The sequence below is a fragment of the Platichthys flesus genome, chromosome 18 (genome assembly GCF_949316205.1).
Source record: "Platichthys flesus chromosome 18, fPlaFle2.1, whole genome shotgun sequence".
NCBI classification, from domain to species: Eukaryota; Metazoa; Chordata; class Actinopteri; order Pleuronectiformes; family Pleuronectidae; genus Platichthys; species Platichthys flesus.
The window spans coordinates 3,569,483-3,593,918 of NC_084962.1; the positions used below are offsets into that span (position 1 = coordinate 3,569,483).

Sequence of the window (24,436 nt, forward strand, 5' to 3'; positions counted from 1 at the left end):
TGAAGGTGGAAGTGATGTCGGTTTGGAAGCTGTACTGTGCTTGTCTTCTTGTTGTTTTTTTTTGCTGAGATAATCTGACTGCTATTTTGAGAATTCCATTCCAAAATGATATGCGCCTTGAGAAAAAAAGATTATCAAGGAAAAGCTATCTCTATTCAGGGGCGCCATCCTTCGGGAGGTGTTTTTACCAAGTCCACAAAGACTGTGTTCTTCAAAGGTCATGTAGCCCGTGAAGGAAGAACTTCAATGATGTGGTCTACAGAGGATTTCCGGGATGGGTGTCACCAGCCCGTCCCGCTCTTATTGCTGTCGCCAATCAACAGAGCTGAAGTTTGACACAACGATAAAGTTTTAATGCGCCTTCGTTTTTTTACATCTGTACTGTTAGCGGTTCTGTTGAGTTGAAGCGTGACACCCAAGTATTGGAGGTGTATTCGCTTGCTGGCTTCATTACGTCTTTGGAAAATAGTTTGTCACTGAAGCGCAAAGAAATCAGGGATGTGTTGGGTCGGGAAGGATCCACTCACTGGAGCCTTTGTTTCTCAGCAATGGAAGGAAGCATTTGGCAGCCACATTTGTAGGTGCCTTTGATACGGTACGGCCTAGTTGCGCAACTGTGATGTAGCTTGTCTTCAGATGCAGCCTCCGAAGTATGCAGCCCCTGAATTGAGACACAGCCTAAGTCTTGTAAATTCATTGCTGCTTTGAAGCTTTAATGGTAACTGAAGATTTAGGTTGAGACCTTCCATTAGAAGAGCACTCAAATTTTAGCTGAGGGTGTCATGAAAAGATCAACACCACTCTCATATCTGTGCGGCATGTATCCAGCTAGAGCCAAGGTGATGCTATCCAAGCTTCCCATTAGGAGTGAGACAGAGCTAGCTTCGCCTGCTGAATCAATTGTCTGGGATTGTGTGCACTGCAATGCCCCCCCCCCCCCCCCCCCAGGTTGGAGAAATATTTGACCAATCAATAGTAGGTCAAACAGGGATGGGGACCCACCTGGCTCGTCAGCTATGTGGGATGCTATGCAACTTAACAATAGCAAACTCGAAATATCGCAATAAGCATATATGAAATGGACGGAGTTGTACAGTTGTACAAACATAAATAAAGCCACCAAAAGAAAAGAGAGCTAAAAACTCTCTCTTTCTATGATCGATGTAAAAAATAAATTGGTGTGTCCGAAATCACCCACGCCCTTCTCACTATAAAGGGCCTTCCATGTAGTAGACCATCAGCAAAAGAAACAATGCTCTCAGACGCCTATCTGGTTTTGAACGAGCCAGTGATGACGTCCTTGCTTCGCAGGTTTATGACGTGCAACAACAACAAAGTAAGCCGATGGAATAACCCATAGTAAAATGTGAAAATCCAGGCAAATGTAAACCTGTCTGTCTTCTATCACATGATAATTCAGATATTTTTATGTGCTGCCATTTGTCTTCCTGTCAATGCCGCAGGAGGAACACTTGATGGTATATATTGCCACCACTTGTACACTACCGTTCACAATAGACTGTGGGTAACAATGATTCCACTAGATAGGGTACAAAAACATTTTCAAAATATACCAAGAGCACATTATTTGCAAATTCACTATTTGGTGGACTATACTAGCAATTAGTAAGTGATTTCGGACACAGTCTTCGATTGATTCGAGCAATTACTATGGCTGCCCCAGTGTTGACTGAAATTTAGATGTGTGGTTGGTGCAGTTTCCTCTGAATTCCCGAGTCATAAAATAAAATGTGAAACCCGAATGAAATCCTGCTGAGAAAACCTCAAGGAAAACTATGCAGTCACTCATGGTACTCAAACAAACAAATTGAACAAAATTCATTTTAGAACCATGTGTGTGTATAAAAAAATGTTCACTTAAGGCAGTTCAAGTCTGTTTCCATCACTGCTAAAGCTTATCATGCTTGAAACTCCTTTCTAGGAAATATACAAGTCTAAAAGATACAGTATTGCACGTCTTGCAGCATGCATCAAGCAGTTTTGTACAACCCCCATTTCGTGCTTCTTTGCCAACTTAAGGTATAATGGCAGATGTATCCATTGACGCTTACGCCGGGTTCACACCGGACGCGGAAGCGACGCCGAAGCGAGGCGTAAGCGCAGCGCCAATCCTCTGGCTCCCATCCACTCCCATGTTAAATCCTTGTGCTGAACACACCGGAGGCTGAAGCTTAGCGTTGCGCCGCGGCTCCCTCGCGCCGTGCAGCGATCGTTTCGGCGTCGAGTCTATTTTTTTCCGCTTGACGCGAGCGTATCGCGACAGGAAAAATTATTTTAAACGATATTGACGACATATTTTATATGATATAAATGATCAAATATGCATCCCATACTTTGTATTCACCTTCTGTTGTCCAGGAGTTTTAATTTTACCACTTTTACCGACCACATTATTAAGTGTCACCCTCTGCCCATCCACTACAGCCACACAAGCAGTCATAAAGATAAAAAGAGAGAGGGGGGGGGCTACGTATTCTCCACATAGGTTTGAGTGGAGAATACGTAATTTACCCTCAACACCCGACATTTAACTGAGCAAACAGCGGAGAATTTCTTCAACATGGATGACATTAAATGAATAATTGAAGTGGAGAAGTACAGTGAGTTGTATGATCCTCGGAACATGTTGTATAAAGACAACACCAAGGAGGACACATGTTGGGACGCTGTTGCAATTCATTTTGGAGCAACAAGTAAGTATATGCTTGAAAGAAAATATTAAATGCCGTTTTTACTGCAGGCTGATAACAGCGGCGCTTCGGCGTCGCTACCGCGCCCGGTGTGAACCCGGCGTTAAGAAATAAATAAAACGAATATTAAATAAAAGTAAGTCAGTGAACAATGAAGCCCGCAAATCCATAAATAAATACACACTTTACTACAATACATTGGTATTATCCTGTTTAGTCCTGGCTTTATCATTTGCTGTCGTCTGGAGAATGTCAACAGCAGTCGATGAGTAATACTGGGAAGGAACGCTGACTTTCAGTTGAACTGAAATGTTGTCACTGTAGTTGGAGTGATGTTCAGGGAAGAAAGCTTGGTATTAAGCTCACTTACTGCCTCATTAAATGTTCAGTAATGTGACTCAGACAGCTCCAAAGGTTACAGAGACAATAGCATCCAAATGATATGCCGCTATTATTTTGACAGTTTGATTATGAAAAATAGAGAGTATTATTTAGGGAACGCCTTGGCAGAGCCTGGCTGTACCAAGACAAGAGTCTGAATATGACTCAGATCACAACAGTCCAGCTTCACATAGATATAGTAGTTCCTCAGTTTTAAAAAGCTGTGACAATCTTAAAGCTTGGCAAATCAATATTTCCTGTATCGACCAAAGATATGACTAAAATGCAATGTTTTGGTTGTCTGGCCTTTATTCTCTACTCTCATGAACCTTGTTTTCCCCAAAGAGTCAACTATTTCCCTGGGAGATGGTGGAGACCAATACAGAGAAAAATGAGAGTAAATGATCTGTCAAACTTTGATTCAGTTGCCAAATACCAATTAATACAAGTCAATGAAGGTGGCCCTGGGGTTCAGTGGCTAAATTATTCAGTTTATATTTTTTTACAACTGGCAGTAGACTAGTCAAACGGCACAACTTGTACAACTAGCCGCACCAGGTTGTTGGAATGTGATTGGAGTACCTATGAGCTTATGATATAATTATATAAAGGAGGAGAGACTGCATTAGTGACCCAGTCCAGTGGTGACATGGGCGAGAGTTAGTGAAATTTACACCCAGAAGCCTCTGTTATTTTTCAGCCGTCTGTCCGCTCCACTCGCCGCTCCACCTGATCATGCAGTTTGTGAACAATTATCTCTTTTCCAATGTCAATGAAATGGTTTAGCAGTTTTTCTTTTTACTTTCACTGCTTCAGTTTAGGCTGAAACACACACACTCAGCAGTACGCACACCAGTAGATCAGGTTAAAAAGGATGTAGGCACCAGGGAAAATCATGCGAGAGTAGGTGTCAATAGCGTGGGTGTTATGGATTATCCGGAAGCCGCGGATGCCCTTTTTCTTGGTCCCCGTGGACTCGTTGTCCAGAGAGAGGTGCACCACCATTCGTTCTTGTTTTTCAGACGCGTCCTCAGCCATCATGGAGGCTCTGGTGTACCCTGCCAAGCTGTTAGTGTCTGCCTCGCTGTAGGTACCGTCCAGCATCATGGTCCTGGTATGGGACATGCCACAGGTACAAGGGAGGTTCTGGGATGGTAGAAATGGAAAATAAAGACTGAATAAAAGGCTGAAAAGTTATAAGCATTATTTGGAAGCATGTGCCATTTCGGAAAAGGTCTCTGTACCTGTTCCCTGACTTTTTCCCTGAGCTTCCGGTCTTTTCCGTCCCTCACTGTCGTCAGGTAGTTGACGGCAGCATATTCAAGCACAGACAGGAAGACGAAGACAAAGCTGACCCAGAGGTAAATGTCTACAGCTTTGATGTAGGAGACCCTGGGCATGGAGGCGTTGACTCCGGTGATGATGGTGGACATGGTGAGCACCGTGGTTATACCTGAAGCACAGAGAAAGCACAACCTTATGTTAGCATGGCAGATGAAAGGTTTTTGGGTGAAATATGAGGAAGATTCAACATTTATTTAAAACACTTAAAGGTGTCAGTGTTGATATTAACGTCTATCTTAGATTTTAAAGTCACTAAATCTATTAATTTTGCTACCTTGGCAACGCTGAGTCTGTAATTCCACAAAATACAACAAGTCGTTGTTTAACTCTCTGTATGTGTTAAGATGAAATGAGCAAAGTTCCTTTGCTCGTTTCAGACCGATGCAGCTGTTATATTTCCTTTCCAGCAGTCATGCTGTTTAAATAGCAAATGCACTTTTGTACATCTGAGTGCCCATGGGCTTGTGTCATGCACTGCTGGCTCATTTCTATCACGATGCAGCAAAAAGCAACTGTACAATATACTAACAAATACGTTGTCTGAAGCAAATGCAAAGTCTTCCACTAGTATTTAAAGGGAACGTTATCCACACATTCATCCATCTTTTACCACATATCTTCTCCGGTAAGCAGACTATCACAGGGCAGGGCATATTATCAAAATAGTAAAGTGTGGTTACACTCTGCTACACACACAGATCTTGCTTTAACTTTTTCCCCTGCAGAAAGGTAATCTCACTAGGTCCAAGTATATCTGGATTTGAAAGGAAATGGAAGATTGCATGTTGCACCCAGAACAAAGCAAATCAGAATTAAGTAAAGCCCTCTTCAACAATGCATCTGGCACTGCCTCCACTTTTGTTGGGTAAGGACCATAGACTGCATTTAAAGGTAAACAATGTGTCTTCACTTCCTCCCACTACCCTGAAAGGAAGATAAACTTCCCTGACAGAATCTTCGCAGTAGCAATCGGGGGTAGAACCATTGTAGCAAAGTCAATGGTCCAACCAATCAGTCTCAGTCAATCATGAAGTCCCCCCCCCCCCCCCCCCCCCCCCCCCCAAATAATGAAAACAGAATTTAAGGGAAAACTTTGGCTAACCTTTGGCTTCACATTTGGGAACAGTTGTGTCATCCCTAAAACTTCTGTCTTAAATATTTATTTTGGACAGAACAAAGGAAGCCGTTCCACCCTGGTTCCAGTCTTTATATTATACAGTATATAAAATAAGCTAACAATGTTCTGACTGCAGCACTTAATCCAAAGATAATATTGATCTCCTAATCTCATCCTCAGAAAGAAGCAGAAAATGAGCTACTAACCCTCTGGGCTACTCCTGTGCTAACTGGGTTATGCTTTTAATCACTGTCATGTGCTCTGGACACATGCAAGACAGTGGTTGTGTTGCATATCCTCTGACCTAATGAGACTCTGGCAGGGACGGCCCTGCGGTCGATCCAGAAGGACACCCAGGACAGCATGACCATCAGAGTGGCGGGGAAGTAGGTCTGCAGCAGGAAAAAGAAGATGTGCCGCCGCAGGGTGAAGTTGATGTAGAGACGGTTGTACCAGCCTGGAGACAAGGAAGAAGGAAGACATAATAAAAGATAACAAATAGCTTAATTTGTCAGGTGTAAAGTAGAGGAATAGTGTCCGAGAGTGACAATATAAACAAAGAACAAGGTCAAATTACCAACTAATCTGTATGCCCTGAACTTGCCGATAGGTTTTCTTTAAATCACTCTCTCCGATTTACCTTACAATGTAGGACACACACACACACACACACACACACACACACACACACACACACACACACACAATCACACAAACTATATCGCAACCAACAACTAATATTTTCCTTATTGTTTCCGACTCAGACTCTTATTGACCTGTCCTGTATTTATGTCCCATCACCACGTTGTCACGTCAGTGTTCTTTATATTTAAAAACAAAACAAAAAGCCCTCATCTGCACAGGGACGCTACAGATCTTCAGGGCTTATGAAACCAAAACAAACAAACACAACAGCAGCTGAACAGAAAAGAGGTCATTGTGCTGGATCCAAATATCTATGACAGAAAAGCACTACAAGGTATAAACTGGTAGAATAACAATATGGAGGAAATGTATGCAGTATGGTAAAATAGACAAGTGGTGGGTTTTTCCCAGCAGTGTTCCAACTCCCAAGGTTCAAATATTCTCCAGAGGAAGAGTTTACCTTTCTATACAATGTTTACTCATTGGAAAAGGTTTAATATAACGATAAAGTGAACAGCCTCTACCGAGCTATTTTATATCTTTGGTAACCTCTGTCTTTGGTCATCAGTGAGTAATTAGGTCATTGTTTTTTGTGAGAAATGTTGCGACCGACCTCAAATTGAATTATTTACTTGAAAAGTAATTTAACTTTATTCCCTGGTGCCATGTGTTGTATAATATATTTATATAATAAATAACACAATATTTCAAATTGAAAAAACATATGTTGAATCTTTAATAATCTGTTCTAGTTACATTTCTTTGTTTGTAAGTGCAACTGTCTGTATTCTCCGCCACATTAACCATCATAAACTAAGCTATAGCTCATGTTCACAGTTGAGAATGTGACTTGCAACGGTTAGAAAAGCACATTTGCTGTTGTATAACAATGTCTCTATTGTGCTATTCAAGTGTCGCATACAATGTCGCATTTATTAGCTAAAATTATAATAACAAATCTGAGAAAATAAATAATTTTGAATTATAATATGTTGTATTATTGTTAGGGATGTGATTATGATTTCTTCTCATTGCAATTCTATACACAGTATGTGGCTGAAGATTTGATTCAAATGTGGCTCAATTAAAAGTATAACGAGACCAATGACTGACTGCAGAATACTTTTGTTGTGTTGTTCCTCTTCTTCCCATTTCCACCATTGTCTTGATTTAATATATTAAAGATGGAATTGAAATGTTGTAAGAAATACTTAGAAAAGTAGTTTCTCAATATAAAGTAAAGAAACACAAATAAATTAGAGTAAAGTGAAAAACAAATAAACTCCGCTTTCAAAACAACTGGCCTGTGAGCAGCTACTTTCTTAAACAACAAAGTCAAGCAAGACTGACTCTAGTGCAGGGTCAACTGTGTCTGAACTCAATACATCAACTCACTCAAGTGTAAAACTAGGAAATCGAAGGGAATCAATGGTCCTTCCAGGTGCAGCATTCAGTGGGTTTTAAACTCCAGCCGACTGCTGATGAAACTGTCGACTTGGCTGCTGACCAAAGCACCAGTAACTGCTCCACTGTATTGTAGGTGATAAGTGATACACTTATCAGTTCGATTTTCTGTATGAAAATTGAATGAAACTTTGTTATGGAAAATGGAATGATAAACTTACATGGACCTTACTGACTCTGCTAATTAGCAATGCTACAACAATCCCTAGCACCCCTTGGCTCGCAACTAACATACCTCAGATAGCAGAAAAAAAATGGACGAGGAAAATGTGACTTGTTATTTTCACAGTAAAAGCTCTAATGTAGCTGGTCTCACCACTGATAAATGAAAATGTTTGACCTGATCAATGTCATTGATTCACTCACATATTATTAACATGCATACAGAAGTTGCAGGTATGGCTCCGTATTTACCAGTACTGGCATTTAATTGGCCAGATCAGTATCTGACTTTACGAAGTAACTGCCCTCAGCTGACCTCTCAGTAGCCTTCATTTTGTCCCTGATAGCGTAAAGGCGGTACCTTGCTAGTACACGTCTGATCACTACGTCATAAATGCATGAGATGGCAACGTTTGTATCCAGGATGTTTTAGCTTAGTTTTCTAGATAATGGGGATATCAGTTACCCCCACTGGGCAGCTGAATTGAGAATTGGCTCAACCCCCTTTCAGGCACAGCAATGTCCATATTTTGTGCATTGTCTTGACATCTCAGTAATGTATTATGGTATGGCCTGACCATTCCATGGCAGCCAGCCGGACTGCTGCCACATCAACCGCTCCTGCCTAGCTGAAAAACTGCCACGCCCTCAGCAAGAACATTTTCTTTATTTCCTATTACTGCTTTTGCCTCTCATCTGCTGCCATCTTTAAAAATGTCGGTCTTTGTTTTTACTTGAAGAAGGTAATTCTGCAGTTCCTTGTGTAGAATGGGAGAAACAAACCCATCAAAATGCCTTACTTGTGTATTATGTATATGTTTGTGGTCTCGTTCTACCAGCAACCTTTCATTATTATTTAGTAGATTTTGCCACCAGACCCTTAGACAAAACAGGATAAGATAAGGTAAAAATGCACGGGTAATGTTAATGTTATATTAATCAATGAATTAATTTACTCCATGCCACATAGTAAATCTAGGGACTTGCCGGACAAATGTATAATCTGGCCTTTTGAAAGTATCTATGTAAAAAAACACTCAGCCTTTGGTTTTGTTACCTGTGCTGCTGTAGAAAGCCAGTCTAGAGGTAGTGTGAAACTTCTGGATGAGGAACTGCGACAGGGAAATCCTGTCGTCGGTGCTCAGGGACTCATCACCGCTCTTCCAGTACAGCATCAGGTCCTCATCCGTGTAAGCATCTGATGGACAGAGAGCACAGAGCTTAAAGCACAGAGCCCAGGGTGTGGAGTTAAACCAGTGTCAGTACCAGCAGCAGTAGCTGGATCTCTGCAAGAATTGAAAATGGCGAAGATACAGATGAAGCGATGGCTGATTCTGAGGTAAAAGCAGAACAAATCAGCTTCTCGTTACAGTGTTAGCATCCTGCAGATGTTTCCAAAGTAAAAGCCTCATGTAATTATAAATGTCAGCAAAAGTTAATGATGGCTTACAGGTGCAGTAGATGTCAATTTACGGTCTTAATCTCTATACAGAAACTGAAGAGCAGGAACATTTGATGCAACTGGAAATTATTATTGAATAAAAATAATATCTGTTTCTATGTGAGGCCTATAAGGGGTGAGTATGACCTGAATACTTTATTATTCTGTGCTAATGGGGTTGGTGCTGTATAAAAAGTGCACTGTATCCTGAATTGAAAGGTAAACATCGACAAACCTCGACAACTTAAGACAAACAAGCAATAAAATATTCTGAAATGTTGTTTTTAAACAGGCATTTTGGAACGAATATGGCAAAGTAAAGGGGTCCCTTAAAGAGAAAAAAAGATTTGAGAGTAAAGTCATAATATTACAAGAATTAAATCATATTATTATGACCCTATTATATTAGGCTCATCAGCTCCATATTATTGATATATTTATAAAAAAACATATGTACAAAATTATATAATACATCCCTAACTATCTATTCTACCCTATTCTGGAGAGAGATGCACAGACTGGAAGGAACTTGTCTATTTTGTGGAGGAGATTTTTTTTTTAGTGGGTGTTGCAATCTGTGTGCTATAACGTTTCTTAGTTTTCTGGATTTTGGATCCAGAATAATTTGAGAGTTAGCCAATCATGTCCCTTGATATGTTATTTTTCTCATTAGCACTGTATTCCTGTAATGTTAAAACTTTTTGGGGTTAAAATTCTGACTTTATTCCCGTAATATTACGTTATTATTCTTGAAATCTCTGTATTTGTTCTACATATAGCCCGAATAAGGAAAAACCTGCTTCTGATATAATGATGTTTGAACTAAAGTCCTGCTTCTCTCTACTGTCATGGTAAATTAAGCAACTATTTTAGTATTCCTTTTTTACCAACAGTATCATTTATAAATGCAGTACTGGTGTGAAAATACACTATTTATCATTCTTTGCTGCTGTGATGCATCAACGTCTTATAAATCCCAATTAAATGCTTGTGTACGGTGTCAGGCAACATGCTGCTAAAATGCTATGGGCCCTCAGTAATTAGGAGCCAAATATAACAGTCTGCATATATTAATACTTACAGCTCTCCAGCTCCAGTGTGCATGTCTGCGAGTCCAAAGGGAAGCGACTGAAATCCATGTTGCATGCAGCAGTAACTGTGACCCTGGGGAATTATTGCAGAATGTAAATCTCATGGAGCTGCCACGTCTCATTTAGCTTGTGTGAGGGAAACCCTGTGAGGGCAGATGTTTCCTGTCCTCACCTCAGGCTGTACAGGACGTGACCATCTGGGAAGACCCGCAGCATGATGTTGTCCGTGGTGGTGTCGTGGATGAAGGACCTCTTGGAGTGGACGAAAAACACGTCAGGTACCCATATTTTCTTCACCAGTCGCCCGTCGAAGGTCATGCTCTTGTTGGTGGAGCTGGGGAAGGCCAGCCTTTCGTCCTTCCAGTAGTGCCTCAGATACAGGGTCATGGTGAAGTCCTGGGGGGGGTTTGACAGAAACCGTCTCTGGATTAAGTCACACTACAAGGTCTCTCTACTTGCAGAATCTGTTTTATTGCTTTCCTCTGGGATTACATCGCTGCTGCCTGTGGGTGCTGGATTATATGGATTGTTTATCACTAAACATTCATGGTCAACTGAAGTGCTGAGCATATGTCGGCTAAGCACAGTCCACAGCCTCCATTGGTCTTAGATTACTCTCTTCTTCACGCCTCTGTCCTCCCTGTTGCTATGCAGGCCGGAGCAGCTGCACTACCCCCTGTCACGGGAGATCATCCTCTATCCCATTCTCCCCATGGCATTACATAAGACCAGATCAGTTTATAATAATGGCTGCAGCAACACATTGTACTCTTGGCACTCCCCATCAAAGTACCATTGATATTGCGTAAAATGAGTCCAGTCTGAATCCCTCAGATGAGTAATAACTGTAATGCATTTGATATTTAAAAAATAAAAAAGTTGGTGTAGTATGACCAGATGCTAATGTCGACTAATGCTAGAGAACCTTTGCTTTCTACTTGAATAGGTTTCTGTGTTGGTGAATAAATGTACAAATAATCGTTATTCTTGTTGGGTAGGAAAATCAGAGAGTACAGAGGCAGACTGCCATGTTGCTCTCGCTCTCTCCATAAAAACATAGAATAACACTAATTCTATTCTTTAAAATCACATTTTTGTAAAAAATATAGTTTGCTGCTGTAATTGTTAATCTTCCAGGAGCTTGGTGAAATGACAAAAGGTCATTAAGAGCAGCCGTCCTTCAGGAATCCTTTTTGTTCCGAAACAAATAAGGAGACACAAACCTGGGATCCAATTGAAAGGTAATCCGTGGTCGTCCTTGCAAACAGGAGCTTACACAATATCAGGATGACAATTTTGGTTCCTGAACAGAGGGTTGCTTTAATTACATTACTCAACATTATTTTATTCTGACTTTGAGCCAAAATAAACAGTTCCTGCCATTGAGCTTATCCAGCCGAAAGCATTTTAATGAATATAACTAAAATCAGCCCTCAAATGCCAACAGCAGAGCTGACATTGGCCTCTGCTTTTTATTTCTTTTTATTAATTAAACTCTGTTTGGCCTCTGGTGTGTCCTTTTTAAAAAGTTAGATTTCTGAGTTTTGTTAGCTCTGCAGCTAAAATATTGTAGAAGCAATGCCAATCGTTGAAGTCAGCAATGTACACGACTGCAAACTGAATATATCACAGACTTACTAGAGTTAAGTCTTCCACCAGTACCATAATCCACTGGAGGAGTAGCTTTAATAATGGCATTATGCTTTTACTTCTGCCATAATCTCCTCATTTTCAGTTTCTGTTGGTCTTTGCTTTAAAACCTGATTGAATTCTAAGTTAGAGAGAAGGATTAATCCATGTAATTCCGTAATTTCCCCCCCAGAGTGAATCTATTTTAATTGCGGTTGTTTTCAGTATCTGCAGCAGATTGTTATGCTTTGCAGAATGATTCCAGCTTCTTGTAATCCATTTTTACCCGTAGCCTTTACCATGTGTACCATGTGGCATTCAACACGTTCAAGCTGCTTACCATGTCGACCTCGGATATGCTGTCCAAACTCTCCACCTGAACATCCACGCCGACCGGGACAGCAGGACCTGCAGATTTACAGCAGTTAAACAGATTAGAGTTGCATTCACCCTTTTCTCTGGTTTGATGTCTGGTGTGTGTTGCTTGAACATATGAGCAGATGATGAACTCAGTCCGTACGGCAAAGCTGGAAGCACAATATAAAGAAGAGCAAATTACTGTACCAGAATGTCTCACACATAGTGTTAAGACCATCCAATCTAATGAATCCACACTGTTCAATCGAGGCAAAATGTTCCCTGAGGTGAAAATTCTCTGAGACACTGGTTGGTTAATGAGTTACATATAATAGCACTGATGGTCAGTAGACTGTATTCCAATTGGTTAATCAACGGGAATCATGCTGATTGGCTCGTCAGCGCAACAGTAAAAACAGGGTCATGGTTTCTACTTGTAGCTTGAGGTGTGTAGCTGCAACTTGATGGGAAGGGTGTTTGTTTATCTAACAGACATTGTGAAAACTTATAGAAAATATCCCTAAGAAAATATGAATTACATTAATAAATATTTCCACAGCTAGAAAACGTTTTTATTCACACAAAAGGTGATGTACAACATTATTTTCCAAGCATAAATTATCAGTGACCCTATGATCTCATGTCAAAGTGGCAAAAAGCAACATCAACAGTAGAAGTTTGTTGAGTGTCCTCTATTAGAACATTGACATGCTGCACACCACACACCCACACTAACAGCTAAATGAAGTGCACACAATGCATTGGAATTGAACGTTGGGAGTGGAAAAGTCCTAGAAATACTCAGATGGTGTTAGGAAATAACCGACTACCTCCGGGTAACTGTGTCTGGTCTAGGTCGTTAGCTAATCACTGTCCCTTGAGGATATATATTTATTACAGCTTGATGACCTTTCTTCACCTGTGCTATGAGGTGAAAGACCTGACAATGCAGATTTGTGCAGTGGTTATTTTGAGTTGTACACAAGACATATCAAAAATCTAACAGAAAACGTTTTACTGATGTTAATGAGTACATTCATGTTCCACAGAGAATTAAGTATTTTGGTTTTGGATACAGCATGAAACTTAAATTATTGTCAAATTTATAGGATATCTCTTTTCTGGGTATTAGATCTCAATGAAATGTTTCACATAGGGGATGAATGATACTGACTTGAGGTTTCTTTTTGCTTTAAGAAGGAAAAAAGGAGAGGGAATGGACAATACGTGAGGGCACATCTGGGCCATCACATGAAAATGAGATGAACTCCAGCTGTCAGATAGGAGGCAAATTGGCTTTTTGTAATGAATGACCATTGTCTGCATAAACACTATGATGGTGAAACTGGTGTAAATAAACAGTTTACAGGAGAATATTTTTTTCAAAACATGCACAAACTGATTTTATGGAGGGATGAGTGTTGTTGCTGATGAATGTGATGAAAGTGTCTTTCAGCCCTGTTTTGCACCACCTCCTGAGAAAAAGATCTGGCTCTTTGGCTGCTCAATGCTCTAATACTCTCACCAGCTGTGTCTGTCTGCTCTTTGGTGCTGAGCTGGTAGTCTGCAGGGATTTTTCAGAGCTTTTTCCTTCTGCATACACTGTTACGAGTTGACCAAAGAGCAAATTAAGTCGCAGTAAGACAGCTTAAAATTATCCCCAAACCCACTTTACAGCCATTTGATACATTTGTTATAAATAAATAAATAAATACTTCAGTTAGCAAAGAATTATTTGCAGTCACTGCTGTGATCTGTATTCCTGCCACAGGCCCATCCTCTTTCACAGAGTCCTAAAAATAACAGCCACGACAACCTACACCATGACGAGTAACTCCAGTCATTTCATATGATTTCTTCAAATGAACTGAACTCAGTATTTGCATGTGTGATGATATGCGTATATTTACATATTTTCATATATGTACATGTATATAGTCTATATTTAAAGTCATCTTGGGATTTATGGGGATATGGAAGGGGAACCTAGTAGCCTTATCGTCAATGGAAAAAACTAAACTTGCACATCCTTCTGTTATTTGTGTACTGAAAGTCGCATTGGCTGTGGTAGTATTTTTTAATCTGCGCAGGAGTAATGGTGCCAGCCTTACATAACTAGTGGCACAGCAAAGCTGCTACCTGGAAGAGGGGATATTAATTTGTGCCCAGTCCCAGCTGTCAGCACAGAGTCCTCCCCAATCCCTCTCACACCATATGCCACACATCACGTGCCAGACTCTGTAAAAGCCAGAGCACCTGCTGAAAGCGAGGCAGCAGACGTAATACCAGACACCTGCTCAGAAAAAGAAAGTCTGGACCAGTGGGGTTCATGGACTGGAAATGTCTGTGTCCTCTCTGCAGCTGGGGCACAGGAAGCTGCAGCAGAGCTGAACCTCACTGTAAGGACACAGCAGAGGGGGAAATGTCTGTGACAAAGGAGGGATATCACAGTGTCCTAAATTATAGGGCATGGAAGCTTACTTTCTGTGCTTGAGTGTTCAAAACGTTGGCTGCGGACTGAGGCTGAGAAAGCGAGGTTAATGTGTTCAGACGCCACAGTCGGGCACTGAAGAAATGTCCTGCGCCTGGTTTTGCCAGAAGATTTCCTTTTGCTATTTCGAGCTTTTGAGCATCAGCGAATTATTCTACGTCACTGATTATCAGATGAGACCCATGGATGCGTCACGGAGACGCTCCACTTCATCATTCTAGTTGCCCCTCGCATCCTGCAGTTTGCTTCTGTGTGGGCTGCGTTCAAATAGGGCGTGAAGGCAGAATGTGTCAGCCAGACATTACAGTCCAACACTGTGAGTGCCAACACCACAGAGAAGCAAACACTGTAAGTCAAAGTTCAAAAGCATAACTGCCCACTTAATGGGCTCATGCAGCCTGAAGCGCAGGCATACTGACAGTTCCCAAGAGCTCCACCGAACCTCAGCAGCTCCATTTAATACCATGCCTTACACTTTAAGATGGAAATATTGTCTAAGGCATGAGGGAGAAAATATAGAAAAATCTACAAAAGCCAAAATTTTAGCAGATATGTGGTACAGAAGCCCTAAACTGACGTGGAATCATATATTCCCTCTACTTTCCCGCGATAACGAGTTAATTTCAGATGTCATTTCGTGATCATGAGATAATTAACTCGTTATCTCGAGATAATGAACCTTTGTTTTCCCAAGATAACAGGATAATTAATTTGAGCTCATGATTTAATATTTTGACTGATGGATGACTTTAACACTCATGTACAGAAATAAGCCTATTTCTGCACTTGTTTGGTGCTTTATAAATGCTTCATCATGAATTAGATTAGATCTGAATGCAGGTGTTTGGGTAACTGGAGAAAAAACATGATGTGAGGATCAAGCTCATCTGACCTTGCGACACTGAATGCAACCGTTCCTGTAATGATTTGGCTTCATCAAGATGTATCTCGTAATAACAAGTTATTTATTCTGTTATCTCAGGAAAACAAAGGTTTTTAAAGACAATTAAAGGTATAGTATTTAGGTGTTATCCATTGAAACGTCTAAAAACTACGAGATCTATATGTTATATATGATGCTGAGATTATGAGTTCTTACATTATCACAAATTTCCAGTCTTTTTCATGCGGTCACCTGTTTATCCTTTTTGCAGACACTCAGTGATGTGTTCGTCTGCCAGAATCATACAAATCCACTCTTGAACCTTTCTAGAGCCACATTTTCAAATAATAGCTTTTATGATTTTAATCTCTGGATCCATGTTTCATGCTAATCTACAATGTCACAAACCTCTGTCTTTTGTGGAATTTACCAAGAGCAGACCTACTCTTAGAAATAAAATAGGTTTTGATGTATCAGTCCACCTGATAAGTCATGGATATCCATCTTATGTCTGTATTTTAAGCACAGCTAAGCTTAGCATAAAATTTGGACGCATGAGGCTAAACTGCTATAGGCCGGCTTTTCTAGTATTGTGTTTGTGCAGCAGAGGCTCAAGCCTACACAGGATGGGATTTGGGGGGACCCCCCTCCTCGGTGCCACCAATACAACTTGACAATTCTAAAATTATCCATTTTATCAGTTGTATTACTCTGATAGAGGCATTGGGAATTGATTATGTTGTAATTATGTTAAAGCCTATTATAACAGTCTGGCTAGTTAATACTATACTAACTAAAAATGTGTTGTATTCATAGTAATACTGTGTTTTTGTATAATGTAATATAATATAATTTGAATGTGGGGAATTTTAAGGGATAATGGGGGCCCTCTAGTGTCCGCATAGGGAGTGAGCTAAAATGTTTAAGTGTGACGGGCTAAAACAAACGCCAGCACAAATAGAGACCAAACATAAAATCAGTTAACTGACTCACTAATGTTAGAGTTATACATCAGATAGATAAGCAGCATATTAAACAAATATACAATGATACAAGCAGTGTTTTATTCACCGTACCATTATATTAAGTGCGTCAGCCACATTGGCTGCTCGGTTAGAATTGCTCCCTGGGTTTATTTATGCACTTATTCTTTAATATATATAATATATCTTTATTTATATTATAGCTGCTACCTGTATTTTATAATATATATTTTGTATATTTGTATCATCTGCTATGTCATGTATTTACACTTCTGCTGTGAAGTGTACATAGTGTTTGTATCAAGTGTTTGTATCAATACAAAACGCATAGGTCCTATACTAGAGCATTTAAGGCTTAAGCAGCAAAACCTCTGAGCATACTGAGTTGATTACAGGTCCTTTCTTTGTATGTTTGAAACTACTTCTTAACTGTTCTTTTCAAAAGTTGCGTAATTTGGTTTTAAGGGACATCGGATGCATTAATCGTCTGATCACCCTCTTCACATTCAACACACTTGATCCAGGACCTTGTTTTTGATATATATTAATATAAATACTTGTGAATGACTCCTCAGAAGCGTTTGAAGTAACATATCTACAGTTACAGATAAGACGTTAATTTCCTCAATCACGGTGGCTGTGGCTGAGGGGTAGAGCGGTCGTCCTCGAACCAGAAGGTCGGCAGTTCGAACCCAGTCTTCCTCATCTGCTTGCCAAAGTGTCCTTGGGCAAGATGCTGAGCCCCGGATTACCCCTCATAGAAAAAAAAAAAGTGCTGCTGATAGATGCACTATATGAATGTGTGTGGATAGAAAATTTTACTGTAAAGCACTTTGAGTGGTCATCAAGACTAGGAAAGCTCTATATGCATACAAACCATTTACACTTCCACTGATCAAACTGTCCTCATGTAAATCCTACACATGTGTTTGAGAATAGAAGTAGAAACCCCCCCTATCCATTCCGCCTCGTGATACCGGACTGCTCCTCTCTACATGGATTAGCAGCTGTAAATCCACAGCTGGTTGGCCCTGACTAGATTATGCAGCTGGCTCGTCCATTAGGCCCCACACGGCTAAGGCTGGAGATATCCCAGTCGGGGAATGCGTTTGGATGCAGTGCGCTTCCGAACGCACACGCTGGGATAAGGGAGAAAACATGCTGTTTCTTTAACGCAAATGTGACTAATGCATGACAGGCCCATCCACCCCATCAAATGTGTTATTTTCTTTTTCAAACACCAGGCAGACAGGGAGGTGTAGCGCCATAAATAGATGTACCAAGGAAAATCTGAACTAGGTGGGATGACAAATATGCCTTTCCTCTGCCTGAATGTGCCACAGTGGGGGGGGGACCGCCCAGTGGCAACCTGCAAACTATTGATAATACAAACCGCACCCGATGCTGCTCAGTGAAGCGCAGTGTGGAAGCGAATGAATCGTAACCAGACGATTAACATCCCCATATTCATCCTCTTTGTTCTTCGGGATCAGGTTTAACCACAAAGCAGTGTCTTGTGTGCGTTTGGACAATAACATGCTCCGCACTGAGGATTTGTTTGATTGTACCTCGGGAGTTTGCTCCGTGTCTTCACTGGCATCCCCCCGAAGAGCCCCATTCTCCATACTGTTCCCAGCCAGCAAACAGGAAGTGGTTGTGTAAGAGGCTTTCATTAGAAACACTGCAACCAGTCCTTTTGAAGCCCCCAAGAATCCATGGCAGCCGTTGTGCACTAACACTTCTTCTTCTTCTTCTTCTTCTTCTTCTTCTTCTTCTTCTTCTTCTTCTTCTTCTTCTTCTTCTTCTTCTTCTTCTTCTTCTTCTTCTTCTTCTTCTTCTTCTTCTTCCCTTTCTGCTTCTATGCCTTGATTCTGCTGACGAGGCTCAACACATAACCAGTGATCCTCGGTTGGGTCCCACTCCCATATGTGGCTGCAACTGTGGCCCCAGAGGAGACTCCCTGTGGGACGATTCGTTTAGATCACCCCCTCCTCCTGTATACACACCCCCGGGCCTGTTTATGCTAAACACCAGGAAATGCAACTCTTAAGTTCAACAAATAAGCTTCTCATTTCTAATTGTCTCCTGAAATCCCAGAGGCAGAACCATTGTCCCGACATTCAGGGTGTATAGCAAGGACGCTGAAGTTGACTTTTGCTGGAAAATGCACGCAATCACAGTTGACGAATAATGGCTTTAAAAACATCTGGCAGAGGAATAAACTTGTCAGCAGCCATAATTCTACAGCAGCAGGGGATTTTGTATCTTCCCAAAGAACCTGCTGAGTATTTCTCTGTTTGTTTCATTTTCTTTGTTAGCTTGGGGGCTGCATGCTTTACATTGCTCCTATTTCTGTCTCGGTAAAAATGTTTGGCAGTGGAGTGGAAAAGAAGACAGGTGGGGAAGATAAAGCAGCTTCTTTTCTGTTTCCAGTCACACTCAGGTTCAACAGGGGTGGCACATCGACAGCGGAGACACCGAGTCAGAGTCAACAGACTGCTGAGCTAAAGCTTCTAATCCAGTCGGTGTGAGATATCAGTCAAAAACAAGAAATTCCTATTATTCCACGTCTGTCTGTGTGTATGTGGAACGCATATCACATGAGCCATCCATCTAGTGGAGCGATTTGAAGATGTGATACGTTCAATATTAATACAAATGTGTGTGAGGATTTGTGGCAGTAGCGGGGGGGGGGGGCTAACATTGTGCTAACAGTGTGTCTGTGGATTGAGTTGAACATGTCTTCTTCAACATCATGGCATAAAATATAGCAGTGCGGCCAGTAATAACTGTCGCGCCAGATAATTTGTTATTTTTGTGTCATTATATCATACTGAGAATAAAAAAAAGCACAATATTTGCTTTATTGCTGTGATGCTTTATACTGAGCGAAATTACAGAGCTTTTATTTAAAAATAAGTTGTGAACTTGCGTATGAAGATTGTGTCAATTGCTTAACAGACCTGTTGAAATTGAAAAAACAATATCTGAAAAATTAAGAAGGTAAAGTTTCATTTTATGATAAACATTCACTTTAAAAGCTTCACTGCAGATAAACCAGGTAGGATGAACACACATTTTTCTAAGTAATAAAAAGGCAGTAAATTGTAGAAGTGTTTGAGGAGGTGTAGAACAGACACTGCACTAGACCAATTATAGACACAAGCAAAATGGACAAAAGTTCTCTGATTGTCACCAACATCAGCTCAGTGGTCTTACCTGCGAAGGCGGGCCTCATCGTGAAATCATGGTCATCTATGCGCAGAAGGTGGCTTGTCTTCACCTTTCGGGATTTGGTTCCATCCGAAAGCTTCTTCGTCAGAGGACTGATGACACACAGACAGACGGACAGAGAGTGAAAGTGTCTTAAGCCACATCAGAGTTTGACCTCAAAGGAAAAGCTGTGTTATTCCCTTATTTTTGTATTACTGTTAGCAGATTGCATTAAAGGACTAAAACATGTTCTTCTTCTCTCCATCAGCAGAGATTACTGGTGATAATGGAAGATTCTAAACCTCTGACTACATCTAATACATACATCAAAACCATATACAGTAAGTATAGCTAAGCTTCAACAACTAAAACACACGGATCAGAGAAAATGAGTGTGGTTATATTACAAACACATTCACTGCAACACTGTGAGAACACACATGCTTAAGTCACACATGCGTGTCAGATGTGTCACAAACATCAATGCCAATGCCCAAGTGTGTCCTCCAAAGAGGAATGACAGCGTCAACCAAACATTGGAGGCCTCTCTTCGTCATTTAAAAAAAACAACTAAATGGAAACAGAAAATTTCAACAAAATCTTACACTAACGCAAAAAAGATTTTATGCTTGGGGGATGTGGAAAACTTTCTTGATAAAACGTAAAAATGAATGAGGTGCAATGGAAATTGATTCGGCGAATAAATGATGGCATATTGAAATCACATGACTTACATGTCACTCAAGCTTCAGGGGAGAGGAAGGAGAGAGGGAAAATGGCGTCAGATGAAACCATTAACGCCAACAACTCCTTACTTTCATGAAAGAAACCCAATATTCACATATAACGCTTGTGGATGGAAACGAGCATAAAAATCACTTTTTTTGCATATTTTTTTGAAATTTCCAATTCATTGGATGCAAACACCAACTTATTGTAACCATGACAACTACAGTGTGCTGTTGAACCAGCTTCATGATCTTTTCCCAAAACCAACCTTTAACAAAAACATTTCCACAACGTTAAAACAGATTAATTTTCCAGCAGGGATCTTTTAAAACAGTTTTGGAAATCCCTGAGAGACAGTGCCCTTCTGCTGATACAGGCAGAAAAGGCAGAAAAGGCTTCGCTGTGCCCTTTCGGAAAGGCTGGACCCACTATGTATACTGTCATTTAAAATTGGGAGGACGTGTTGCAGTCTAAACACCCTGCAGGCAAACACGCACTGGCTACGTGCGCTGTGCATCGGCCTGTCACACCCTGGTCTTCTTGACACATGTCGACTCTCGAGGAAAGCAGCGATTTTGAACATTCACCCGAGCAGAGCATAATAATGCAGTGCTCCGTGATGTGGATGATGTGCACTGTGTTTTACTCTCCTCCTCTGTACATAAAGGCTAGACCTCTACAGTGGCACTGCATGATTCTTTGTAATGGATGTAAATCTCATGGAGCAGCATTCTAACGTGGGCATATTTCCGTGGATACAGAAAAGGACTTGCCAGTCATCTGTGGTTCTCTGCCCCAAGGCCATAGGTTCCTATAGTGGATAAAATTAATCTTTACAGACACTCCACAAATGCACTATAGTTCCATTAAAAGGGGACTAAGTCATTTACACTGGTCATTATAATTTTTCGCAAATGCCACACAAACACGAGGAAATAATAAAACAGTTGGGGACTATTTTTAGCGGTGGATTAATCCACATTTGGTTCCCTGGTGACTATTTCAGACAGCAGGATGATGTATGTGGGATTGAGTCCAAATGCACTTGAGTGCATGTTTCATGGTAATGACAGCTCATGCCACCAAGTTTAACAGAGATGTGCTTTTAATAATAGTTCTCGGGCAGCAACACCATTGATTTAGAGGAGTAACATTATCAGGCTTTAGATACACACTCAACACTCATTAGTAGGAGATTTGTGTGGTTGATTTGGTTCTGCACCAGATTTGCACGAAAAGAAATAATGGAACATCACCAGACGTGCTTTAGCTCGACACTTAAAGGAGTGGGAGGAGGGAGCGAGTTAAACACCCGCTCATATGCGTAGTGGCTCAGAGAAATTATATTTTAATTTTTTCAAAATAAAAAATACAACTTTTATATGTTTGATTGATTTCTATTGGTCACAGATTTTAATTGTAGACAATAGATGTCCTGCCATATCAAATAATATATATTATATATATATATATATGTATATACATGAAGACAGTTTTTAACTATAAACACATTTTATCACCTTTTTACACATATCAATAATTTATAAATCAATATATAAATTAAAATGTTTTCAGCTTTTCAATAAAGAATTTTACAGAAGATTTTAGGGACAGAAGAGACTAAAGTCAGGAGGGAAAAAATAAGAAACATTAATGAAAATTTCAGTTCTGCTGTTCCACTGACTTCAACTTGGAATATAATACTGTCTAGTGCCTGGTGCAGTTTGCTTCAAGATTAAATCTGAGTTTATCTTTTTCTACCAGCTCCTGCACTTTATATAACAGTACGAGTGAAACTGCTGCTGGGTGGATGTCTGGTGCTCTGAGGTTAACATAGGAGCCAAACAAAAGGCTTAAAGAGAAATATCCCTCCACTCTCCAGTCGCTGCTGCTCCCCTCGGAGCCTCCCGATGAACGGCTGTGTACGAAGCTCACAGAACAGACATCACGCTGCTGCTGTGCCTAGGGACGGATTTGATCCGCAGCTGTCGCGGGAGACATGGGGAGAGCGATCCCTGCGCCCTGGCTGCCTTTTTACGCACGGTTTGCTCCCGATAAATAAAACCACCAAACAGCAGTGAAGCCGCTGTGGGATGGTGTCAGAAGTCCTGTTGGTGACCATCACCTCGGGGACCACCAGCATCCGGACCACAGCTGATGCGCAGATCGCACATATTGACTAATCTGTGCGTTCTTGGAAATTAAGTGGGGCTGAAATCCACTGAGCAGCTGCCTCGCTTCTGATTCCACCACTTTTTTTTTCGGCTGAATTGAATCTGTTCGTTGTCAGTTCCACGGAGTTGTGTGTCTTCCAGAAGAGATGGACAGCACGCATTGGACTCCCCTCATCCTGCTGCTGCCGGAGGTTGGATGATCCTTGAAGGTCAGAGTTCAGTCACATTAAAATCGCCATCACTTACTTGCCCTGCTTGTGAATCTCCGCCGGCGATGTCCACGAGCGCTTTTTCCTGCTTTTTTGTCTCCTGCACTCTCCGATGAGGATCAGGCACAGAAGTAGGAGCAGGAATCGGACGTATCCCGGCATGATGAGTTCAAAATTCCCGCAGCGAGTCGGTGTGTGACGGCCTGGCTCCGCGTACAGGACGCACTGTGCACGGTACCATCTTCCTCTCAAAGGCAGGAGGACGAGACTGAGAGCCCAGGGGCTGTGTGTTTGTGTGTGTGTGTGTGTGTATGAACAAGTGCGTCGGCATGTTTCCCAGAGAGAGAGAGAGAGAGAGAGAGAGAGAGAGAGAGAGAGAGAGAGCGGTTGGGTGGTGAAGTCTGATAAGCTCTCTGATTGGTTTGCTCCAGAGGGCATGCACAGCATCAGGACCCCACACACACACACAAAAACCATAATGTAAACAAACGAATAATCAAATAAACAAATACCTGAGAAAATATAGACTGATCCTCCATTTACCAGCATGTGGTGAGTGAGAAAGACAAATTAATCACCTGATTTCACCTTAAAGAACCAGTGTGTAGGATTTATTGACATCTAGTGGTTAGTTTGCAGATTGCACCAAACTGAATACTGCTGGCTTCAGCCCTTTCCGTAAAGGGAACGTACAGTGAATAAAGCCCTGGGTGTGATCCCCATCTGTGTAACCCCTCTAAAACAGGACTACCTCTACTGAGAAACGTTTTGTTTATTCATCGTCAAGGTAAACAAGTTTGTTATGTAGCATCAGAGAGTTAAATCATGTCAAGTTCCACATGAGCGTTTTTATAATTTGTAATGTCGCAATAGTAAAAAGGCTCAAGTTTCGGGTGTAAATATAGTCACAGAACTCAAATCCATCATTTCTCCTCAGCAATTAGATAGTATTGCATTTTAAAGATATTCTATTTGTACATAGGCCTTTTGTTATCTTTATATTGACATTTATCAAATATGAATAATTTCCAACTTCCATAGTACGAGACATTTATTTTTAAACCAGAAGTAGTCACTTGACAAGTCATGAGTTGTATTGTCTGTGTTCAGGGACAATAAAGATGTCAGTCCCTCTCTTCAGGAAAGACTGATTGCGTCACTTACATCTGCTTGTTCATACAATTGACGTCTGGCTTGTACCTGCATCCATCTCCCTGTCTCCTATGCCTGACTGTGAGATCCACTCAGGAGGCAGAAATGTACCTGGCCCACAAACTAGACTAGAGCACAGTCCAACAAGGTTACTTGACCCACGCGGTGACATCATACCGTTAGATGCCACTGAGAGATAGAAAATGTATGAATATAACCACACAGGGTATTTTTGGGCTTGCTTTATTCACTTTTTATAT

The 24,436-nt window shown here is 41.0% G+C and overlaps 1 protein-coding gene across 1 annotated transcript; it reads right to left on the reverse strand.

The window, feature by feature from the left end:
• Positions 1 to 950: 950 nt before the first annotated feature.
• Positions 951 to 23,277, reverse strand: LOC133974035 (gamma-aminobutyric acid receptor subunit rho-2-like). The gene is made up of 9 exons (XM_062412127.1): positions 23,062 to 23,277; positions 19,919 to 20,025; positions 12,326 to 12,393; positions 10,529 to 10,752; positions 10,347 to 10,429; positions 8,882 to 9,022; positions 5,858 to 6,010; positions 4,337 to 4,545; positions 951 to 4,238 (listed from the first exon to the last, which is right to left on the reverse strand). The coding sequence occupies exons 1-9, from the start codon at positions 23,184 to 23,186 to the stop codon at positions 3,930 to 3,932; spliced, it is 1,419 nt and encodes a 472-aa protein (XP_062268111.1). The 5' UTR covers positions 23,187 to 23,277; the 3' UTR covers positions 951 to 3,929.
• Between the last annotated feature and the right edge of the window lie 1,159 nt (positions 23,278 to 24,436).

Bases quoted from the DNA above. Each gene is read 5' to 3' on its own strand.
- LOC133974035 (XM_062412127.1), bottom strand. From the start codon at position 23,186: ATGCCGGGATACGTCCGATTCCTGCTCCTACTTCTGTGCCTGATCCTC. The intron at 12,394-19,918 runs GTAAGACCACTG...GTAAATCTGCAG, and splicing joins GATGAGGCCCGCCTTCGCAG to GTCCTGCTGTCCCGGTCGGC. The intron at 4,239-4,336 runs GTACAGAGACCT...CTACCATCCCAG, and splicing joins GGGAAAAAGTCAGGGAACAG to AACCTCCCTTGTACCTGTGG.